Source organism: Leguminivora glycinivorella, chromosome 7, assembly GCF_023078275.1.
Source record: "Leguminivora glycinivorella isolate SPB_JAAS2020 chromosome 7, LegGlyc_1.1, whole genome shotgun sequence".
Taxonomy (NCBI): domain Eukaryota; kingdom Metazoa; phylum Arthropoda; class Insecta; order Lepidoptera; family Tortricidae; genus Leguminivora; species Leguminivora glycinivorella.
In genome coordinates this window covers 17317722-17340200 of record NC_062977.1, presented here as the reverse complement: position 1 = coordinate 17340200, position 22479 = coordinate 17317722, and the positions used below count along the sequence as shown (strand labels likewise).

Here is a 22479-nt window from a genome sequence, read left to right as displayed (position 1 = left end):
ATCAAAATTTTATGACATTCCAATATTACGAGAGCTGAGGTCACCTGCAGCTCATATGTTAATAATAAAGATGACCTAACACCGCCTTGCAAGTAAACATGTTAAGATTCTATTAAATAAAATCATCTCTTATCTCTTCAAGAACATAGGTAGATATTTATCTTATCATTTTACTCCAAGAATAGATAATCTCCTAAAATGTGTGTTGTGGGCTTGAATATGAGCTCTGTTTTGACAACAAGTGCATTACTGTTGGTTTATCAAAACATCTGCCTGTAAAACTGGGGCAATGTACTGCAACATTAAAGTTAAGCACATTCCTCTGTAATTTGCTGCTTACCTATTTCATTTATCAAAGTATAAGTATATTTTGTATATTAGACATTGTTTATGATTTATAAAAGGACAAGCCGGAAAATTGTCACAATATTTTAAGTCAAAACTTAACTATAATTTTTGATCAATGATTCAATATTTTGAAATATGTCTTTACCAATTTTGCAGAATTTGTGATCTGACCTAGAGGCTTTGTGACCTATTAAATTGATTGAAGATAATAAGAGCACCGGAACAATGGCTAAAGTCAAATCAATCAACATTGTTAACAACAGTCATTAGCTAAACTCGAACTCTGCCAATAATTGCTTAATGCCTTTAATGAATGAATAAACAAAGGCACGAGGAAAATGCTGCTGATAAGCACATCAACTAGTAAATAGAGAAAATAACACCAAAAGCGAAAGTTGGTGTCAATTGCAGTTTGTTTGTAAACAGTCCTAGTCTGAAAATGTTTAAGAAGTGAAATTATAGAATAACACTCACCTGCCCTCGGAGAGATGGGGACTGCTGGTTTTGGGGCCGAGTTAGAGCACAGCCTGCCAATCTTGCTGGGAGGCTTGAGGCCTGATGGTTTAGGCAGGCCCGAGGGTCTTGTACTCGTAGATTCTGCAGACTTGACTGAAGCTGCTGCTGTGCTCTGAGATGCTGTGGATCCGGGGGGAGATGCATCTCCAACTAGCGACGTCGACGACACGGCCGGCTGTAGCGTCGCGTCGCTCGCCGTAGTCTCTTGCGGTTCACTCATTCTTGATTAACTTTTCTTAATGCACTTCGATTTTTTAAACAGTTCATTGACCTATCATATCAATCCCCCGCATGTTAAGTTTTCACTGCAAATACCGTAATTTGAATAATATTTGCGACGCGACACCGATAAACATGCGAATGCTAAAAATAAAGCAAGTTCCCGCGCAATACGAGAGGACACGTAATATGGATCACGGCCAATGTTGGATATTGTAAATATAGTACGTTACTTTAAGAAATGTTGTAATATCTTACGTTTTTTCAGAAGCAATTATGAGTACTCAAAACGTAAAATAAATGTAAACATCGTACGTACGCTTAAAAAATTAAACACAAAACAAAACCGTGTTATGTTTGCATACTCGAAGTCGTTAGCTCATCTTAAACAAGCTAGCATAATAGAGAAAATGTAACGGCATACCTTGAGGAACTGGAGCACAAAAGTGCTTTCCGCTATCTAGAAAAAATCGCGAGATTTTTACCGCTCGTTGAAACCCAGCTGAGCTTGACAGCGTTATCAATAGCACTAGCACTGCACAAACATATTATTTAATCCACAAAGAAAATTCTTTTCACATCCTTAAAAATAGTTTGGCACTAAGAGTCATTAAACATTATTTCAAAGTTTAGAAACACTAAGGTAAATATTTATGAATCCATTATTTAATACCACGACAACAAATATGCGATTTGCTGTTCCACCGTCTCCGTCACCGACCGAACGTTCAAAATTACCACAGATAAACTTTCTCCGTAGTCAAGTTATTAAATATTGTTCTAGTTTTATTTAAAAACGCGGTATGTAACAAGTTCCAAAAAAAAATTATTTTTTTGGCTCTGAAATGTTCATACAAGCTAATGCACGTGAGATTTCGATTCATTTCTAGGACCAATTAAAGTCAATCTTAAGAGATACATTTATTCATATGACTTTGAATGTCTCTAGCAGCGGTTTAACGTTTGTCTTAGATAATTTCGCCTTTCTCCACTTCCCCAACTGTCAGTCCGTTTGACACTGACAGCTGTCACTCATGTCTCGTCCTCTCGTCTGCCGTCTGCCTTTCGTGATTGACTGATTGTGTTGTAGCAGATGGCGCAAATAGCATTAATTTAATGTGGCCGTAAAATTATTAAATGAAAACCTAGGATGGATTAATATAAGCGACGGTTCCCAAGAATCCGAAGATGAAGTTAAATCACAAAAACATCGAAAAAGATGGGTGCGGGTAAGGTTCAATTGCGCTGCTGACTATTCCTGTGTATTTTCTACATTTCGCTGTTTTTATCTTAGAAATTATACCTGTTTGTGATTACAGGAGCATCAGCCTCACCCCTGAAGAGCCAGAAGACATATGGCACGCGTACAATCTCATTTCTGAGGGAGATATTGTGACTGCCTCGACCGTACGTAAAGTACAAACAGAATCAGCTACTGGTTCGTCTACTAGTAACAGAGTTAGGACAACTTTGACTATAAATGTGGAGACAATAGACTTTGATACTCAAGCATGTGTGCTACGGTTGAAAGGACGAAATGTTGTGGAGAACCAGTATGTCAAGGTAATTTAATATCCACTATACACATATATCGTGAAATGTTCGCCATGACTTCTCACATTGGCCCTAATTAAACCTCTGGAATTTGAATAAAGAGTGTTTAGAATCTTGATTAGGATCATGCATCTAACAAATTAAATTATGGAATTTACAAAACTGACAATGATGCTATGAAATAGTTTAAATTTATACTAAAAATAACATTATTAATCGTTTCAGATGGGCGCATACCACACTTTAGACTTAGAACTAAACAGGAAGTTTAATTTACAAAAAGCACTATGGGACTCCGTGGCCCTGGAGCGAGTGGAGATGGCGTGCGACCCGGCAGCCAATGCTGACGTTGCTGCAGTGGTGATGCAGGAGGGACTGGCTCATGTGTGCCTCATCACACCGTCCATGACTTTAGTGCGGTCGAAGATTGATATCACTATTCCTAGGAAACGGAAAGGATTTGTACAACAACATGAAAAGGTATATGAGTGAAATTCTCTGAGAATTAGGTGTGAATAAATTAAAATACTTCTTAAATTTAGCATGAGGCTCGATAAATCTGTGTAAAAAATCCTACAATATATAGAAAATAAGCCACTTGTAAAGTACTAAACCTACTTCCTATTTGGGAAATAGACTACTTAATTTAGACAGTGGCATTGCATATGCACAGAGAAGTTCAGGCATGGGTGAAGTCTCCTCTCTGTAAATTTTTTATTGATACTAGTATTTTCGAAAAGTAAAAAAAAACCCTGGCTTTCACAAGCCTTTATTTTACTAGACTGTTCATCATTGCTTTTGTCCTACAATCAAGAATAACTATGAAAAACAGATACATAAGCACAATAACAAAAAAAAACTGTAACTTTTAAATACTTTATTCAACATACAAAATAGGCTTGTGCCGTTTCGTTCGTTGATCGGAGCGCTCCGATCTCGTTCAATCGCTCCCACGAACTAGTTCGCTCTTTTAGGTCTTTGCTCATTTAGTTCAGTCAGACCAGCGACCACTACGGTCAGAAAGATCAGAACGAATGGGACCAACTAGTGTCAAAATGATACGAATATTCCACAGACAATAACAATTCCGGGCCGAAAGGTTGTAAGTAACCGAAGCTTAATATGAAAACTTGACGTTTTTGTGTCGCTTTGCTAAATACCTCGCTCCCGGTCGGCGCCGTCACAGACTCTTTCTTGATCCAAACCGCTCGCGCTCGCCGATCCTATACTGAACTAAATGAGCAAAGACCGATTCACAGAGCACGGAAAGATTCAGTTCATTTCGGTCATTGATGGGATTTTATTCCTAACAGTTCATAGTTCGTGAACGACACAAGCCTAATACAAAATTGTTAATTCCAGGGCCTAAACAAGTTTTACGATGCAGTGATGCAAGGAATTCTCCGGCACATAGACTTCTCCATCGTGAAGTGTGTAATCATTGCATCTCCTGGTTTCGTTAAGGACCAGTTCTTCGAATACATGATGCAGCAAGCCATTAAAACTGATAACAAGCTTCTTATTGATAATAAGAGCAAGTTCCTGCTGGTGAAAGCATCATCAGGGTTCAAACATTCTTTAAAAGGTATGTCATTGTTATGTTTTTAAGTTGAGTTACTTGACTTACTAATGTAGAACTATTTATTTGTAGTTTGTATTGTACTATGCACGACATCTGAGGAATGACCGTCATTCTTCAGACACACCTCGGACACTGGCGATCAAATATATGAAAGGGACGCGTTCCTAGCACACAGTCTAAGCTCGTGTAGGTGAACACGTAGTATGCTTGTATGAGTGAAATATGACAGGTCTACTGTTCACGTTTTTGACAGGCGGTAACTGTGAGGTAACTGAGAGGGTGTGGGCGGCACTTCGGGGAGCGGGAGTGGCCATACTGTACGATAGTACTTTTTATTATACTGTGCTTCAGATGTCCTGCATAGTCCATTGGGTGATGGAGTTTGGATGTAGTGCGTAAAGTAAAGTACCATACAAATAGTTCTACGGCTTTGACGGATCTTATATTCGAAACCGCTCTAACTGTTACACTAATAGGGTAGCGTGAGACACACAGGTTTCGTAGCGTAAGTGATTATCAGTATTATCACCTTTGTTAGGCCAGCTGGATATATAGATGTGTGTAAATACTGTAAATGCAATCCAGCTGATTTTTGTTGTATAAACTACTTAATGTTAGGTCCCCAAAAATTCAGGGTAGTATGTGTTATTGCATGATGTAGTCAATTTTTGTTTGTCGTAATTTCAGAGGTTCTTCAAGAGCCTGCAGTGATGGCAAAAATCTCCGACACAAAAGCAGCAAGCGAAGTGAAACTCTTGGAGAGTTTCTACACTATGCTTCAGCTGGAACCAGCTAAGGCTTTCTACGGGAAGAAGCATGTTGAGAGAGCTAATGAGGCCCAGGCTATTGAGGTCCTGATGATATCTGATAAGCTGTTTAGGTTTGTATTTGCTTTTGGTATAAAAATTTTAAACCACTTCTTCAAAAGAATACCTGAGAACGGCTGATATTACACTGTCATATAGACATGATAATAGACAACATGCCGTCCTTTTTCTTCACGTTGGAGTAAAAGGGAGGCATACTGACCTATGATCATATATATCGTCACTACTTTGAAAAAATCTCGTATCTCACACTGCTCCTCAAAGTTAAAACGCAGTAAGTCTATATGCATTTCATACATACTTATTACATTTTTCTTTTCATTGACAGAAGAAGATACAAGTTTTTTTTCAAAGTAGTGAAAAGCTAGTATATTATATATGATAGTGTACTATCGGCATACTGTCACTAAAGAAGGCGAGAAATTTGAGAAATGTAGGGCACACCGGCCATTTGTCTTCATAAACGATAAATAAAATAAAATAAAAAAAAAAATAAAAGCGCGTGACTTCCTAAACTTTGACGTCGCGGAATCATCGACGAGCCATAACACTTTAAAAAAATATTGAAAATGTGGGGCGAAGCTTTATCGTCCATAGAAAACTTGAATTTCGCGCCTTTTTTAGTGGCCCTCTGAACTTGTGAACTCTACCAGTGTTAATCAATTTAAAAATAGACTAGACAAACTATCTAAGTAGTGAAATCGTGCAAAGTGGACTATGATTTAGACGTACCGGCATCAGCTGCCTGTCTAAAACGAAATAATAATAATAACAATATTTGCTTTGCGGTATATAGCTTAATCCTTCGTCTGTGTTTTATAAGGATCCTAACATAAGGCGTTGGACTTTATTCATATTCATATTCATATTCATATTTATTGATATTGCATATTTATACATTACACGTCAGAAACATAAACATTCATTATTACTAAGTAATTCTTATTACTCTAAGAATTAAATTATAAAATTTATAAATGTGTTCTATATAATTTAAATAATTTAAATACATTATCGCGCTAAATATTACATTTCAAGGAATTCATTGATGTCATAGAAGGCATTATCAATAAGCCATTTTTTTAATTTATTGTAAAATACATTATCATTGGATATAGCGGTTATTTGTTCGGGGATACAATTATAGATTTTAGGGCCAATAGCATAGGTCGTTTTGGTAGATTTGTTAAAATAATATATCAAAGTTAATTATTTTATGACAATTTTTTGACAGACACAGAGGAAGGGTTAAACGCCTTAGACATACAAAGAATGCCATAACTACCAAAATCTAAGCATCATAAACATTTATTTATCTGGACACGAGAAATCGCCACAATGCCCTATAATTAATTTGTTTAGACTTTAATTTTCCAGTTTAAATCTTGTTTACAGATGTCAAGACATTCAGAAGAGGAAGGAGTATGTTGCGCTGGTCGACTCAGTGAGAGATAATGGTGGAGATGTCAGGATATTCTCGAGCATGCACGTTTCTGGTGAACGTAAGTTGTAAACTAAAATCGCTGTCAATAGAAATTGTCAACAGTGTAAACAAACCATTATATAAAATATCAATATTTTAGCACAATTTTAGTATTTTAAAGGTTGAGGATCATAATGTGATATGAATTGATTAAATAACACATGGATTTAGCCGGTATCTGATGAGTTAGAACGGAAATTAAAGACATTTTGACTACAAGGTTTGTTTACATTGTTCACAAATTCTATTGACGGCGACTTTACACAAGATGTACTGTACAGGATGGCCGTAACAGTATCTTGCCTGCGCGGTAAGACTATGTCAGTCATTCTATCCATTAGGCGTCATCCATAACGTCACAGCGTAAGGAGGGAAGGGCGGGTCATACTAAATGTGACAATCCATGTTAAAGGGCTACAAAAAAGCGTGACATTGGGTCCAAAAACTGGAAATTTGGTGTGACGTAATATGTGGATGGCCCCTTAGAGAGTTGCGGGTATACGTTATATCGGGCGAAATACAATTACCATCAATTATATCAGACCCACCAAAGCGCTCGCAAATATCTGAATACGCCTCTTTTTGAGCATCTTGGCTGTTCCGATATATCTGATGGCAACAGCAGCTCTACCCCCTTATTGATAAACGTTCACTAAAGTTATCAAGCCGATAAAGTTCGTTTGTCCCTTTCTATCACACCAGTACGTCGGAAAGGGACAAGCGAACTTTATCCGCTTGATAACTTTAGTGAACGTTTATGAATAAGAGGGCTAGTATATTCCTGTTGCAGTATGCCATTTAAAAAAATCTGTCCTAAAGTCATTTCTAATATGGAAATTAGTTTTACTTTTTAATTTGATCAAGAACACAGTTATAATCATAGAGGAATAAGTAAGGGAAGAGTTGTAACTCCATACATCAGTAAATGCGGGTTATTTGTATAGGCATAGTTAAGTGACATCTAGCGACAATCACGCGTCAACTAGCGTAAATTATCAGTACTACTTATACTTGTCAACAGATGTCGCGACGAACGAAAAATCTAATGCTCACCAATTTTTAGCTAATATTACAATATTTACAATAGTATTAATCAGTATTCTGATTTCAACTCCTTCTGCTTGTAATATTAGTTGTAAACTGTTCTAATATTAAATTTTTGGCAGACGAGACACAGTTGCCACCTAGTATCTAGTACTGATAATTCACGCTATTTGACGCGTGATTGTCGCTAGATGTCACTTAACTATGCCTATACAAATAACCCGCATTTACTGATGTATTCCCTTACTTATTCCTTTATGGTTATAGTCAATCACCAGTTGTATATATACCTAATTACAGCTTTATCTTTTTCAGAACTGGATCAGCTGACAGGTGTGGCAGCTATTCTGCGGTTCCCGATGCCCGAGTTAGAGGATAGTGACGAAGAAGATGAGGATTCAGATTCCGATTAATTTTTAAGCAAAGAAAAATGCTCAAATATACAAACTTTGGCAGTCGGCAGCAGTATAGGAGTTTATAAACCTTTATAAAGTAGAGGGAATATATATTTATTTAAACTTAATTGCACAACTAAAGAAAAATGTGCAAATGACGGATTTAATGCCAAATGGCATCCTCTACCAGTCATTCATTTATTGACACATGAATTGAAACATTTTTTAAGTGAAAAGTTTACATTTAATATTATGATGACACACATATGTGAGTGTGTTTAGTAAAACGTCTCACTTTGTCGGTTACCATTAAGGCGAGATTTACTTATATTTTTATATGAATAAACTGACAAAGCGGCTTTATAGCAAACGACAAAGTGGAACGTTTTCCCGTGCCGCTCACATATGCCTTATAAAAGTTTGAACCAATAAACACCTTTTTTTGTTACAAAAACAGAACGCGTAAGATAATTTGCTTAAAAGTGTCATCATAATCGTGATTATGGCTGTGAAACATCTGTTGTATTGATCCTCTCTCCTGAAGAAATGAACTTAGTAGGCTGCGGTTCCTGGGTTCGAATACCGGTAAGGGCATTAATTTGTGTGATGAGCACAGATATTTGTTCCTGAGTCTTGGATGTTTTCTATGTATATAAGTATGTATTTATACAAGGTGCTCGCGAGGAACCCATATAACTTTAACGGCATATTCTTGGTCACATTTTAAGACTAAAATGTCATATAAACTTTTCTAGATTTCGTCTAGTTTCAGAGTTATTGCCAATTTAAAAAAAACATTTCCGTATTGTTACTCAGTAGAAAAGGTTTCTTAACGGCGCTGATGCGCAATTGTGGAGCATAGTCTCACAGTAGTCATTGATAGATGTCAAAATGTGACAAGAAAAACTTCCAAATAATTTGGTTTTTAGAAAAAGAAATGAAGGAACTCATTTTAATTGCCAACTTTATGGATAAAAAAAAAATTATGTGAAAATACGTCCAAAAAAGTAAAAAAAAAAAAAATTTTTTTTTTGGCGAAAAATTTTAATATTCATATAACATTTTTTCTTTCTTTTTGCCTTAGAAACGCGTGGTTCAAGTTATGCGGGTTCCTCGCGAGCACCTTGTATATTTAAGTATGTATATCGTCGCTTAGCATTAGCACCCTTAGTACAAGCTTTGCTTAGTTTGGGGCTAATTTGATCTGTGTAAGGTGTCCCCAATATTTATTTATTTAATACCTTGCCCGCTTAGCTTCTTCTGTCGCTGACTACACACAAAGGTTTGCTCGTCTGATATTCATACAGTGTTCTGAGCATTTCTTTTTTTTTTCGCCACTTTTATGAAATGTGATATTTTTGAAAAAAAAAAAATGGTATTTCTACTCAGAATCACTAGCTTTTTCAATCCTAGTAGTTAAAAAAATTTCCCATACGATTTTTTCTTATTTTGTTACAATTTTCCGTACCTGTGTGGGGTAACAAAAATGTATGGAAATTCTGGGACACTTTTTGTCTCCCAGTGAGATTGAAAGTACTCGTGATTCTGAGTACAATTGACCTAAAATTCCCTAAAAAAATCAAAATAAAAAAAATGTGGCAAAAAAAAAGAAATGCTCACATAAGATATACGCTATTACTTTAAAATACTTTTTCATAAAGGTATGAAAGTTGGCGTGAATATTTTACTTACCCTAATGTATACATTTATCATATCTATGTCTGGTACTGGTATTATTTAAACAAAATATTGCAACTGGCGAGTGTTACAATTCACCACATAGAGGAAGGCTCAACGCTGAAAAGACACTGTATGATGTTAAAAAGATATTGTTTAATAATTGTGAAACATAATGTAATTTTCAATCGTTGTTATTATTTCGTGTCGGAATATTGTTCTGTTGTTGCTGTCTGACGACTAATTGACTCTTATTGCATTGACTCTTATTGTTATAAATATCAAATGTACGCATAGTTGTATGTTTATGTACTGTTGTCAACTCATGAGCGTACTGTAATTATTTAAATATTTAAATAATTATACTATAAAACTCAGGGCTAATTTTTTATTTATCTTCCTGTTGTTTGTGGTCAAATACAATAGTTAGCATTATTTGTGAGTTTTAGCATGATTTAGCTACTGATTACTGCTGCATACACTTTACTTTGTAATATATATGTCGTCGCACCGTGGCGACTATGCAACGGATTTGAGAGAAAGTCTACGAACGAGATTCAGGATTTTTACTAAAACGGCGCTATCCAGTGAGTTGTTACTTTGATAACAATTTAAATTCTGTCAGGGGCGGCTCACTCCGCGATTCTATCGCCGCGCTACAAGTACATGCTGGCGGCCGCGAGTTCGCGGCCTACTCAGGGGTGGCGCGCGTTCTCACGAAACGCACGTTCGCATTTTCTATTGGTACTTTATGTCGCGAGATTTTTTTAAGGTTCATAATATGCGATGTTCGCGTGTGGAATGTCTAATGATGCTTAAATAAAAACCATATAGGACATTCTTACACAGATCTACTATTGATTAATATATTCTGTGATTCTGTTCAGGATTTTTACTGCTCGGAACAGCGCCATCTAGCGAGTGATTCAAACTCGATTCAAATAATGTATGGCGTATATAAGGGAATGGATGGGATGTAATATTGTTTTGCCGTGAAAGACGCAGAAACAGACATACAGTCATACACACTTTACCCATATAGATATTAGTATGGATGAACCATCAAAATAACAGAGGGGCTTACAGGTCAGGTACAGGGCCTGTCCAATTGAGTGGAAGGTCGTAAGATGTACCTACGCGAGAGTCAGGAGAGATATTGGACCGGGCCCTATTTGTTGCTATTTCAACTTAAAAAAACACCAATGACCTTCCAGTACTTTATTATCATTTAGCAACAATTAAGCCATGGCGGCCTCCAAAGCCTGTATCTTCTGTTTCCGCTTCGCAGTTTTCTTTTCATCCTTCACTTTCTCATCATGGAGACGCCTCTTCTTCCTAAGCAGCCAGATTTCCTTCTTGCGCGCTTCTTGGCCTGCCTTCATGCTCTTGTACAGGTTTCTGTGCTTCTTGCGGACGAGTTTCTCGCGAAGCCGGAAGGCTTGTTTGTCCTCTATTTCTTTTTGATAGGGATGTTCTTTGTGAGTTACGCCCGCTGTGACTGCCATGGCCTTTTTCTGGAAAATAAATTATGCAAATATTTATTAATATTACATAATAGACTGCTTAATGTTGGATGGTAGTCTTGTGTTTGAATAGAAACAAAATACATATAAGGTAAGGTAGATTGAGGGGTTTTTCTTGCAGGGTAAGATAAAACCGGCCAAGAGCGTGTCGGGCCACGCTCAGTGTAGGGTTCCGTAGTTTTCCGTATTTTTCTCAAGAACTACTGAACCTATCAAGTTCAAAACAATTTTCCTAGAAAGTCTTTATGAAGTTCTACTTTTGTGATTTTTTTCTTATTTTTTAAACATATGGTTCAAAAGTTAGAGGGGTGGGGGGCACGCACTTTTTTTTCCTTTAGGAGCGATTATTTCCGAAAATATAAATATTATCAAAAAACGATCTTAGTACAACCTTATTCATTTTTAAATACCTATCCAACAATATATCACACGTGGGGTTCAAATGAAAAAAAATATCAGCCGCCACTTTACATGTAGGGGGGGTACCCTAATAAAACATTTTTTTCCATTTTTTATTTTTGCACTTTGTTGGCGAGATTGATATACATATTGGTACCAAATTTCAGCTTTCTAGTGCTAACGGTTACTGAGATTATCCGCGGACGGACGGACGGACGGACGGACGGACGGACGGACGGACGGACGGACGGACGGACGGACGGACAGACAGACATGGCGAAACTATAAGGGTTCCTTGTTGACTACGGAACCTTAATAAAAAGCCGCCAATAGTGCTTCGATATACGGAACATATTTCATCCTTATCCCTCGAGAAAAACCCTTCAATCTTCCCACACCTTACCTTACGCCTTTTCAATCTCAATTGTATAATCTTCATTACCTATGGTTGACTATTAAAAATGCTAAGGCCAAGCTAATTCTCCTGCTGCAGGCAGTAATGGGTTACTTTGAACATCATTTTCAAGTTTACATACAACATACATACAATCACGCCTGTATCCCATAAAGGGGTAGGCAGAACATATGAAACTACTAAAGCTTCAGTGCCTCTTGGCAAATAAGGGGTTGAAAGAAAACGAAACTGTGACATTGCAGTGACAGGTTGCCAGCCTCTCGCCTACGCCACAATTTAACCCGTATCCCATAGTCGCCTTCTAGGACACCCACGGGAAGAAAGGGGGTGGTGAAATTCTTAACCCGTCACCACACAGGCTTTCAAGTTTAAGATTTAAAATTATACTACCAGAAGCAGAGTTAACTTGGTCTATATCCAATAGGTTATTTTTAAATATTGTACCTTTTCCTTCGCCAATTTCTTTTTCTCCACTTCCTCGTCATCGCCTTCCTCGTCTTCGGAAGAAGACTCCTCAGCCACCTCCTCCTGGTACTGCCGGGTCAATGCTTCCTCGGCCCCCTCTTCATCGGAGTTCTTCTCTGTATCCTCCTTGTCTTCATCACTGGCTTCCTCGATGTCCTCATCTGAGGCTTCATTATCTATGAAAAAAAAAATGCTTTATACACTTCAAACATTTAAAATTTCTGTCTTCTCATGATATTAACTACCAGAACATTCACTACCAGACAAAAAATGGCGCACTACGTCAGAAACGGTCGTAATTTATCATCCCGCGTCCGCTTGTATGGCGGGAACCCTCGCAGCGGGTTCTCTGGCATATGAGCAAAGTTCACAAGTGCCCACAGGCAGGTTCTTGATTGCGAAAGTGTTAAACGTCAGATTTGACAAATCTGTTTGTCAACATGAATGACAAAATCTACATAATTTGCATGGTCTCTTCTAATAATATTGCAGTAGAGTTAGCTTGGTTGACTAAAGACTCCGATTAGTTAGGCTGCAATGTACTATCAGCTGCAAAGTGCATGGAGAAATTATGAATGAATTCATTGATAAATTCGCCATGCACTTTTGCTGCTGATAGTACATTATAGTAAAATTATACTAGTTATTTGACACACTTACTTGGAGGCTTATAGTCAGGATCATTGAGTGCTCTCTGCTCAGGCGGGATGTACACTTGATCCTTAGTCTTGTCAACGAACGGAGACAAGTGTGGCGGTAGCACGGCTCCCATCAAATACTTGTTGATCGGCAGCAGAGTCCTCGCATTGACGCTGTCAAACACCCACTGAGGCTGTATGTAGTAGCGGGAAAGGAACTGCTTGTCCATACTCGGCCTATCCACAATCTGGTAGTTTATTGTCTCATCTGACTCGTCAAAAGTTGCCCCTACAAACATGTTGCGATCCCAAGACACTTCACCACCGAAGCAGCGAATTAAGAACACCAGAGGTTCCCTAGGGACTTCCCTGTTGATGAAAAACTTTAGGCCTTTGAACATGGTTTTGAGTTTCTTTACTTTTTCAGCTTCAAGCTTTGCATCTTCAAGTTTTTGTGGGTCTTCATCTTCTGTGTTGAATATGTCAATTTCGGGTAATTCTTCGGCTTCATTAGAGCCTGCTACTCTGGCTAAAGACATGTTCATGGCGGCAATTCTCTCTGCTACATAAGCTCTTTCATCAATGAGATCTTTCTCGAGCTTGCTGAGAATGCTGCAGTCAGTTTTGGAGGATACACCAAATTCAGGGAGTGGTAGAGTTTGAAGTTCACAAAGCCAAGCATCATTATGTAGAACTCAACAAAAGTGGACATGATTTTGAAGTCTACTTCATCCTTGCTTTGAGGCTGAAAAATAAAAAACTCCATGAAAATTAAGACACAAAAAAAATTGCCTTGTGGCATGCCTCACTCTGTATGGACGGGCTATTCAAAAGCTATGGAAGGTTTGGTTATCTTACAGAATAATGTATTTTAATTACCTGGAATGAGAAATGATGTGGCACAATCCATGTAATAGTCTGCCCCTCAATTTCAGCTTGATAATAATATCCTTTGACAGACACAAAGACTTTCCGCAATGCTTTCGCAGCAATGACTGCATGCATGAACTCCACCGTTAGTCTCCTGCATAGCATAGACTGATCTCTCGGCACCTTTTTAAGTGACGGGAATGTGCTGAACAGGAAGCACAGAGTGAGGCAATCATCCAAATCTCGGAGGGCATCTATGAATGTAGGGTATCTTTCCTTTACAATATGGTCTATGTTTATATCTGGGTAGTCTCGGAAGTACTTCCTCATCCGTCCATATTCGCGCATAGCTCTTGCTTTGCGGATTTTTTGTTGGTACACCTTGAACACAAAAAAAATTCAAACATAAATTCCAAAGAAATTACAATGATGAGCACAGATATTTGTTCCTGAGTCATGGATGTTTTCTAAGTATATAAGTATGTATTTATCTATTTAAATATGTATATCGTCGCTTAGCAGCTATAGTACAAGCTTTGCTTAGTTTGGGGCTAAGTTGATCTGTGTAATATTTATATAATGATCATACCTCAATATTTGAGCTAGAATGTTTACGAAAAAAATATGCAGAACGAATTCATCATAGTTAAAATCAATAACAACTGTAAAATAAAAAACAATCTATGAGTTTCATAAAGACAGGAAATCCTTCCAGCGTCCAATTCCCAGAGTACCTACTTTTAAATCTCTCAGCTTCCATATTATAGGCTCGTGTAGCAAGAATTTGATGTCCTTAGTGTGATATAGTGTTTTGATGCCACCCGCACCTTGTTGGGCCCTCTTGCGGTTGCGGGGTTCTCTGGGATATATTCCCTTCAAAATGCAAATTCGTCGGAAGTCTTTAAGAGAGAGCTGCAGTTTCTTTAATGCAGCTTTTCTGGACATAAATTGAGCTCCCTCTCCGGACGAATACTGTAAAATAAAGGTTTTAGATAATGTACACAAAAAACACGTGTGAGCTAAACATTTGTTGGTTATTTATTACTATGATAATATATTTTGTAACAAACCTTCTTCTTCTTCTTTGACACCATTTTGGTAGTTGAATGTATAAATTAGTAATACTTTTCTAATGTTTTAATGTACTTTTTATATGTTATTCAAGTAAAACTTTCATTTATTTCTGCAACATGCGCAGTACTTAAAACGTCATTTTGACAAAAGGATCGCTTAGTGTTGCCAGTCAAATATTAAAAAGAAAAAAACGTTAAGTCCAGTCTAGCCGGGATGAATAAATCCATCGATTTGAATATAAAAATAACTAAAATAAGCGTCGATTACAAATTAATGTAATTTATTATATTTATGGTGTTATTTGAGCAAGATTTGATCGATATAAATGTACAAAATGTCTCCGAATGCGATTACTATTGTCATAACTTGGTATAGGAAAACAGCATGCGTTTAAAGTTTTGTGAAACATCGTTATTAAAAAGCTATGTAACTTGATGTAATAAATTAACTCTTTATTTAATTTTCATCTGAAGCCATACATGGCGGTTTTAACTCTATTGATAGTGATCAAGTTCAAATTTAAAAATACATACCTATTATAAATGGGTAATAAATAAATAATAGCAGTATGTTACGTATGTAAGGCAACTGGAACAAGTAGTCTGCGCTTTTACTCGCTCCCGCCCTAGGCACCCTTGGTATGCGCCGTGTGCAAGCAAAATTAGGAGTCACCATAGAAAATCCCAGTAACCATTATAAATTTATTAGTATAGTAGTACCTATTAAATAATTATAATATTATACGCTTTTGGTGCATTTCGGTACTATGTTTTTCATGAGGCTATGGCAAAACCGCATAGTCTCGGTTTAATCGTCTACGATAGATAAATAGATACATAAAAGTATTACACACACAAAAAGTTTCAAATAAGGTACCTATTAAGAATTCAAATTAAACCACTCAAATATTTTTGTCTTTTATTCAAATGAAAGAGAAATAATAAATTATTAAAGTAAATGCGAATAAATTATTAAACCTAGACCATTGTCAAATATCTCATTCAAACTTTGTAGTTTCTTCTTCAGATTCTACTGGAGTTGCAGCCGTTGTGGTCGTTAAGGCGGCAGCATGCTGTTTCGCCCAAGCAGCGGGGTCCATCATTATGTACTGCATAGGGTAGTAGGAAGCCGGCCAATAAGACGCCGGGTACGGAGTAGCCGCGTTGTTATTAGACTTGTCCTCGCTGCCTACACCAGCGTCTTTCAGGACCTTCAAAGCGCTTGCGTATGCCGCCTGTACCATATGAGGGTACAAGTAATTGTAGGGATAGTGGGGAACAGCAGAACCCGAGGCAATCGTAGAAGCCTCTGGCTTGGTAGTGGGGGCCGGAGCTGCTTCGGGCTTAGGAGACTGAATACCAGCATAGCCGTAAGGCGAGTAACCAGATTCAGGAAGCCCGTAGCCGTACTTTGAACCTGTTATAGCGGCACGCTTATGATTAGTTGATTCGTCAAGCGGTAAAGCGTTACTCGACAGCGCTGAAAACAAAGGCAGAGTGGAAGGCTGGGGATGTGATCCAGCTGCTAAGAAGTTGACTGGCTGGTCGGTTAACCACTGAGAACTGACTCCGTTGTCTTCCGTGGCCGCTACGTAGAGATCTCCTGTAGTTCCATCGCCAGAGGGCTTAATGTAGAGTCCCTGTACTGCCTGGAAATCGCCTCCAGGCCATGCTAGATGCCCTCTTGCAGAGGAAACAGCTAGTACAAGAACCGCTAATTCCTTAAACATTATTTTTTAAATAATAACTTATTGATTAATGACTCAGACACTTTGAATGACAATTTTAACTGGAAATGCTGCGTTTTAAAGGAAGTGTAACTGATAGTTGACTACATTACAACATAAATATCAAGATGAAGATAGGTTATTTCTTAGATTATTCTTACATGATTCAGTTTTTGATTTTTAGACGGCACGTATTTTTTTAGATGAGTCAGTGATAAATCCACGCATTGGAAAGTTGTGAAAGGGTTATCAATTAAATATTGTAAGAATACTTATTGCGGGTTAACCAATACTGATAAATTCGTTAACGTATCTTCAGATATTGGTTTTATCTAAATACTAGGTATCTACAGTTTATCTAAGCACGCATTTGTTTGTAAACACTGAGGCATTACATTCATAATAAACAACATTGATATTATTTTAAAACTATAAATAAGTACGAGTACCTAATCTACCTAAGAGGTGCTTGTTATCGCACTGAAGAATAAAAAGCCTAGGTCGTAATTTTTGTCTATTATCTGTAACGTAATTCTGTTGCAATTTATGTGCAAAATTGTGAAATCCAGACTTTTCTTGGTAGACAATGTAGACATAGGTACATGCCTAATATTGTCCACATAGAAAATGTAGTAACAGTAGATATATGTAATATGATAATTATGACAAATTAATATGGCAGCAAAATTATTTCCACCTTGGCCGAATGGGCACTCAGACCGAATCCCTCTCTACGCTCATTTTTAGGGTTCCGTATTTTTTAGAATAATAGTATATTTTTTATAATAATAGATAACCGGGAGTAAATTATAAAAATCTTCGCTTCGCTCACAGACAATAAACGTCCTCGCCTTAAGAGGATACGGTAGCGAAAATGCTAAAATAGAAAGGAGCCCCCCTTTCAACTTGGGAATTTTAGTTAAATATACAAGTGTTATCAACTAGATTTATCGAAAAAAAATTGACCATTAAGAATAACTCAGTCAAAAGATATTTCAAAAAAATCTTTTAAATCGAGGTTCCGCTCTCGACTCTTTCCTCCTTCAAAACTTAATCAATCTGAACGAAATTTGAGAATCTGAATAACAATGAAATAATCTATGTCGGACCGTTTAGTTTTTTGGTTAATTGTTTCCAATCTTGAGTATCACACCTTTTTTTGCGCCACAATGAAAAAGGCCGTTTTTAGATATTTTTGATTGGCTCTAGAATCTTTAAAAAGCAGAATATCAAAAAAGTCAAAACGGTCCGACACAGATAAAAATAATAACAATCTGTGTTGAAAAAATCATTGCTCTATCTTCAAAAACCAGGGAGGAAATAGTCGAGAGCGTTTGTATGGAGAATTGACCCCTACCGTATCGTCTTAATATGTCACTTTGCTCCCTGTTATACAGTTTAGTCTACCTACTATATTAGCGTTACACATACATTTCTAAAGTTTAATTTTAGTACGGTTACGTATAGGTTACAAATTGGTTATTTATTATAATAAGTACCTAAACATGAAATATGTTTCCATCAGTATCCGTTTATTTTTTTTTTCAATAGGTACCTAACTGACAAACATAGGTTATTTCTTACAATGCATACATTTCCTTACTCTGCAGTTTAAGTGGGTTAAAATAACATGCTTTTAAAAATCGACTTGTCGACTGCACTTCTGCAATTACGTAGGCGTTTACGTGATGCACAATACAAGATCAAAGATCATAAAGATATTAAACACATAAAAAAATATCACGTACCGAAGTATAATTAAATTTTATTGATAAGAATGAGTTGAAATTGGCCAACACAATTTTATAAAGAACTAGCCACCCACCCCGGCTTTGCATGGGTATCGTGTAATATATGCTTCTTCCTCTTGAATCACTATCTATTATAAATAACCTAACCTAACCACAAAATTAAAATTTTGAAAAAACCCCCGACCGCGACATAGTGGACCGATTTTCATGAAACATGGCTAAGAACACTCCCGACTAACTCAGCTTTCAAACAAAAAAAACTAAATCGAAATCGGTTGATCCGTTCGGGAGCTACGATGCCACAGACAGACACACACACAGACAGACAAACAGACAGACAGACAGACACATCAAACTTATAACACCCCGTCATTTTTGCGTCGGGGGTTAAAAACCGCATCAAAATCCGTTGCATACTTTTAAAGATCTATGTAAGGACGGACAGACAGCGGGAATAAGCGACCTTGTTTTACACTATGCAGGTACCTACACGTTTTCCATTAGGTATGATGACTTAGGTACAAAGATCGTCATTCCTTTGTCAAAATTCATTCATTCATCATCATTATCATTCGCTTGCCCTTATCTTAATTACTTGGGGTCGGCGCAACATGTCTTTTTTAACCCCCGACGCAAAAACGACGGGGTGTCATAAGTTGGACGTGTCTGTCTGTCTGTCTGTCTGTTTGTCTGTCTGTCTGTGTGTGTGTCTGTCTGTGGCATCGTAGCTCTCGAACGGATGAACCGATTTTGATTTAGTTTTTTTTTGTCTGAAAGCTGATTAACCCCCGACGCAAAAACGACAGGGTGTCATAAGTTGGACGTGTCTGTCTGTTTGTCTGTCTGTGTGTGTGTCTGTCTGTGGTATCGTAGCTCCCGAACGGATGAACCGATTTAGATTTAGTTTTTTTGTTTGAAAGCTGGGTTAGTCGGGAGTGTTCTTAGCCATGTTTCATGAAAATCGGTCCACTATGTCGTGGGTTTTTCAAAATTTTAATTTTGTAGTTGGGTTGTCTTTGCTATCTCTATCGGACGTCATCTCATCAGTCATTTGCATTCGTTCCATATCAGGGGTTTTGGGAGCGGGAATGAATTCGTGTATTTGTAACTCTGTCTATAGTCATTTGAATTACTGAAATATATATTTAACTATGTAACTAGCTCCAAATGTACCTAGAAATGTTAAAGTAATGTTTATCTTTTATCGTTTTCACCATTATTGAGCTAGTGTAAATCACTCCCGCTCCCAAAACCCCGATGTAGTCATTAAGTAGTCACTTTTACGCTAGGGTTGCCACTAAGGTCAGTGTCGGGAAGACCGTATCATATCTCACACAGTCCATCCACCTTTTCTTCGGCTTTCCTCTCCCGCTTCCTCCGTTAAAATGAAATAGTGCCTACATCATCAGTTCTTGGTACCGCTACATAAATTTAAAAAAAAAATGAAGAAGATGATGGATTTTCAATACATACACGTTAAACTTTCGTGAGACATATTCAAATAATTAATAAATAATGTTTCGAGCTACTTTGGAAACATGTCGCAGCAATTAGCGATATAATGGACCCAATCATGGACAGTTTAAGAAAAAATTCGCCTATTTTTGATATTTCACTGATAAATGTAAAAATTCTACCGCCAAGCGTGTTAAATCTTGAATGTCCTATCCTTCTTCTACATTTCAAGCGTATTGCAGAATAGATACTCCTATTGGTTTCTTCATAGTTAACAAATTAAAACTAGGTGTTTTTTCTCCAATTATGGACGGCATTTCTCCAGTAATGATCCCCCATTATGGACAGTGAAATAAGTTTAAAATTTTACTTTTAAAGCCAACTGATACGCAATGAGTCAATTTTATACACCATAAATAGAATTAGTTTGGGTTATTTTAACATAGGATTGTTTCTTGTAAATTTTGGTTTTGTAAATTGTTCCTTGTCCATCATAGGAGGTAGGCAGTTTTTCGGGTCCAGTAATGGACACTCGCAAAATAACGTCATTTCTTTATATCTTTGGAGCAACAAACTAGTATGTTTTATACCTTATCTCATGCTTAATGCAGTAAGTAAACGCATTCAAGATTACACCGTGCGTTATTTTTTTATTATTTTATACATGAACTCATCTCTCTTAGCAACATTACTAAGAATTCGTCTTGATATTTTTTTCAGTAAACTGGTGAATTTTATCTTGTCTCCAAATCCTTCAGAAATAACCGAATTAATTGAAACTTCAAAATTAACCAGCTCTACAACTCTAGTTTATGGTACATAGGCGTCAGTTTTTAGAAACTTATTCTAGATACTTATTTTTAAGGATTTGTGTTTTTTTGTCCATAATGGCATCACCGTCCATTATGGGGTATTTTACCTTACTTATTTATTTAGTTCAATGTCATTATTGCATCATCCAAAATTTGCTAAGTTTAAGTAGTACAAGGTGTATATGTGATGTAATTGATGTAATAATAGTTAGGTATTTGTTTTACAAGGGGGGCAAAGTTGCCGCACGTGCCAATATTGATACCCGAGCAAGCGAAAGATTCCAATATTGAAGCGAGCGTAGCGAGTGGTTCAAAAAGTGGAATCTTGAGCGTTGCGAGGATATCAAGGCACGAAGGTAATCTATGCCACCGAGTGAAACACAAAATTTTTCACCACACTAACACGAACAAAATACTGACTATAAAACATCAAAATAAATCAAATCCATCAAGTTAATAATATTTATGATTCAAAACAAATAGGTAAAATCTATCAGTCAGCTTAAGACATCAAGTTAAAATTTGTATGAAATTACTTTGCGCTGTTGTGGATAAAATGCAATTTTGCTATCTGTTTTCGAATAGCAAAGAGAGCCTTTACCAGTTGGTATGGTGAAAACACGGTGAAAATAAATATATCTGTACACTAACTTTGATCTCCCTGTAACGCTTTAACTTTAGCTTTATGGCTAATTATACCTATACTCAAATTGCTAATTCGAGTCCAAAAAAACTACGACAGATACGTCAATGTCACAGCTGTCAATGTCATTTATGTCACTGTCAAAATACTTTTCAGGTTTCGCCAACCTTCTACATTCTTTATTTGGCACGTAAGAAATCCAAGAATACTTGATGATAAAATTGTGAAGAAAATTCGTTTTAGTTTTTTTGTTTTAATTCTCATACGTCAAATTAGTTCCACCGGTCGCCACTAATGATAAATGTTGGTAATTCGCATTATATTACGTGTATTTGTGATAATCAACATCACCTTCATTCACGTTGCTAATAATAATACAACTTAAACCAGACAAATGTATGCACTAAAGATGCCCTGTCTCAGTCCGGTCACCGGTGCAATTTTCGCCAATGTTTATTAAATTAGTCATTGGAGTCTAACAACCCATTACCAATATTAGAATGTTATTGCTGAAGGGTAGCACCTGAACTGGCTCTCAGAATGGCGCGTGGCGAAGTCAGGGGCTCACGAAAGGTATTTCCTTAGCGTATTGAACGAGTGCCCAATGTATCTCTGAGACTCCTCAGGAGATTTGGAACCATAAATACCATAAATTGAAGAACATTACTCAAACTTACTTACATACTTGCAAATACTCTCTTTAAGGTAAAACAATAGATCATTACATGTGCCATTTTTTATCTAAAAGGTTCATAAGTGTCGGTTGTCAATAAAGCGCTACTTGCATATTAACGTCTGTCTATCATAATATCAGAGATGTAGTCTGTATATCTGTGTATCATACATAATAATAAATTCAAATACAGTTTGACAGACCATGGTGTCATGGCCGCTTCCAAAACAATGGCGGCCGTGGCAACCATAAAGCCCACTATACACTATTTCGCTGATTAGCTAATTGTAAAATATATGTATAAAAAATTGGTCACAATATCTTTATCATCAATAGTTTGTTCTATACCGCAAAATATAGCACCAAATGTTATTGATACCTGAAGTGATA

General features: G+C 36.9%; 3 protein-coding genes across 3 annotated transcripts in view; 1 reads left to right on the top strand and 2 right to left on the bottom strand.

The window, feature by feature from the left end:
- Positions 1-1811, bottom strand: part of LOC125228260 (CAP-Gly domain-containing linker protein 1-like) — an 86330-nt gene extending 84519 nt beyond the window's left edge. The window contains 2 exon segments of the mRNA XM_048132758.1: positions 823-1169; positions 1508-1811. Coding sequence (XP_047988715.1) covers positions 823-1084 — 262 coding nt within the window. The 5' untranslated portion in view covers positions 1085-1169; positions 1508-1811.
- A 354-nt stretch (positions 1812-2165) lies between these two features.
- On the top strand, positions 2166-8652 carry LOC125228101 (protein pelota). Its single transcript, XM_048132548.1, has 7 exons — positions 2166-2312; positions 2403-2646; positions 2863-3117; positions 4000-4222; positions 4907-5099; positions 6442-6548; positions 7889-8652. Exons 1-7 carry the CDS (start codon positions 2272-2274, stop codon positions 7984-7986), a joined length of 1161 nt encoding a protein of 386 aa, XP_047988505.1. The 5' UTR covers positions 2166-2271; the 3' UTR covers positions 7987-8652.
- A 2196-nt stretch (positions 8653-10848) lies between these two features.
- On the bottom strand, positions 10849-15175 carry LOC125228302 (pescadillo homolog). Its single transcript, XM_048132806.1, is given in 7 exon segments — positions 10849-11159; positions 12427-12623; positions 13108-13704; positions 13707-13830; positions 13965-14336; positions 14694-14927; positions 15026-15175. Coding segments are annotated over 7 exon segments (1824 nt in total). The 5' UTR covers positions 15050-15175; the 3' UTR covers positions 10849-10883.
- Positions 15176-22479: the final 7304 nt, after the last annotated feature.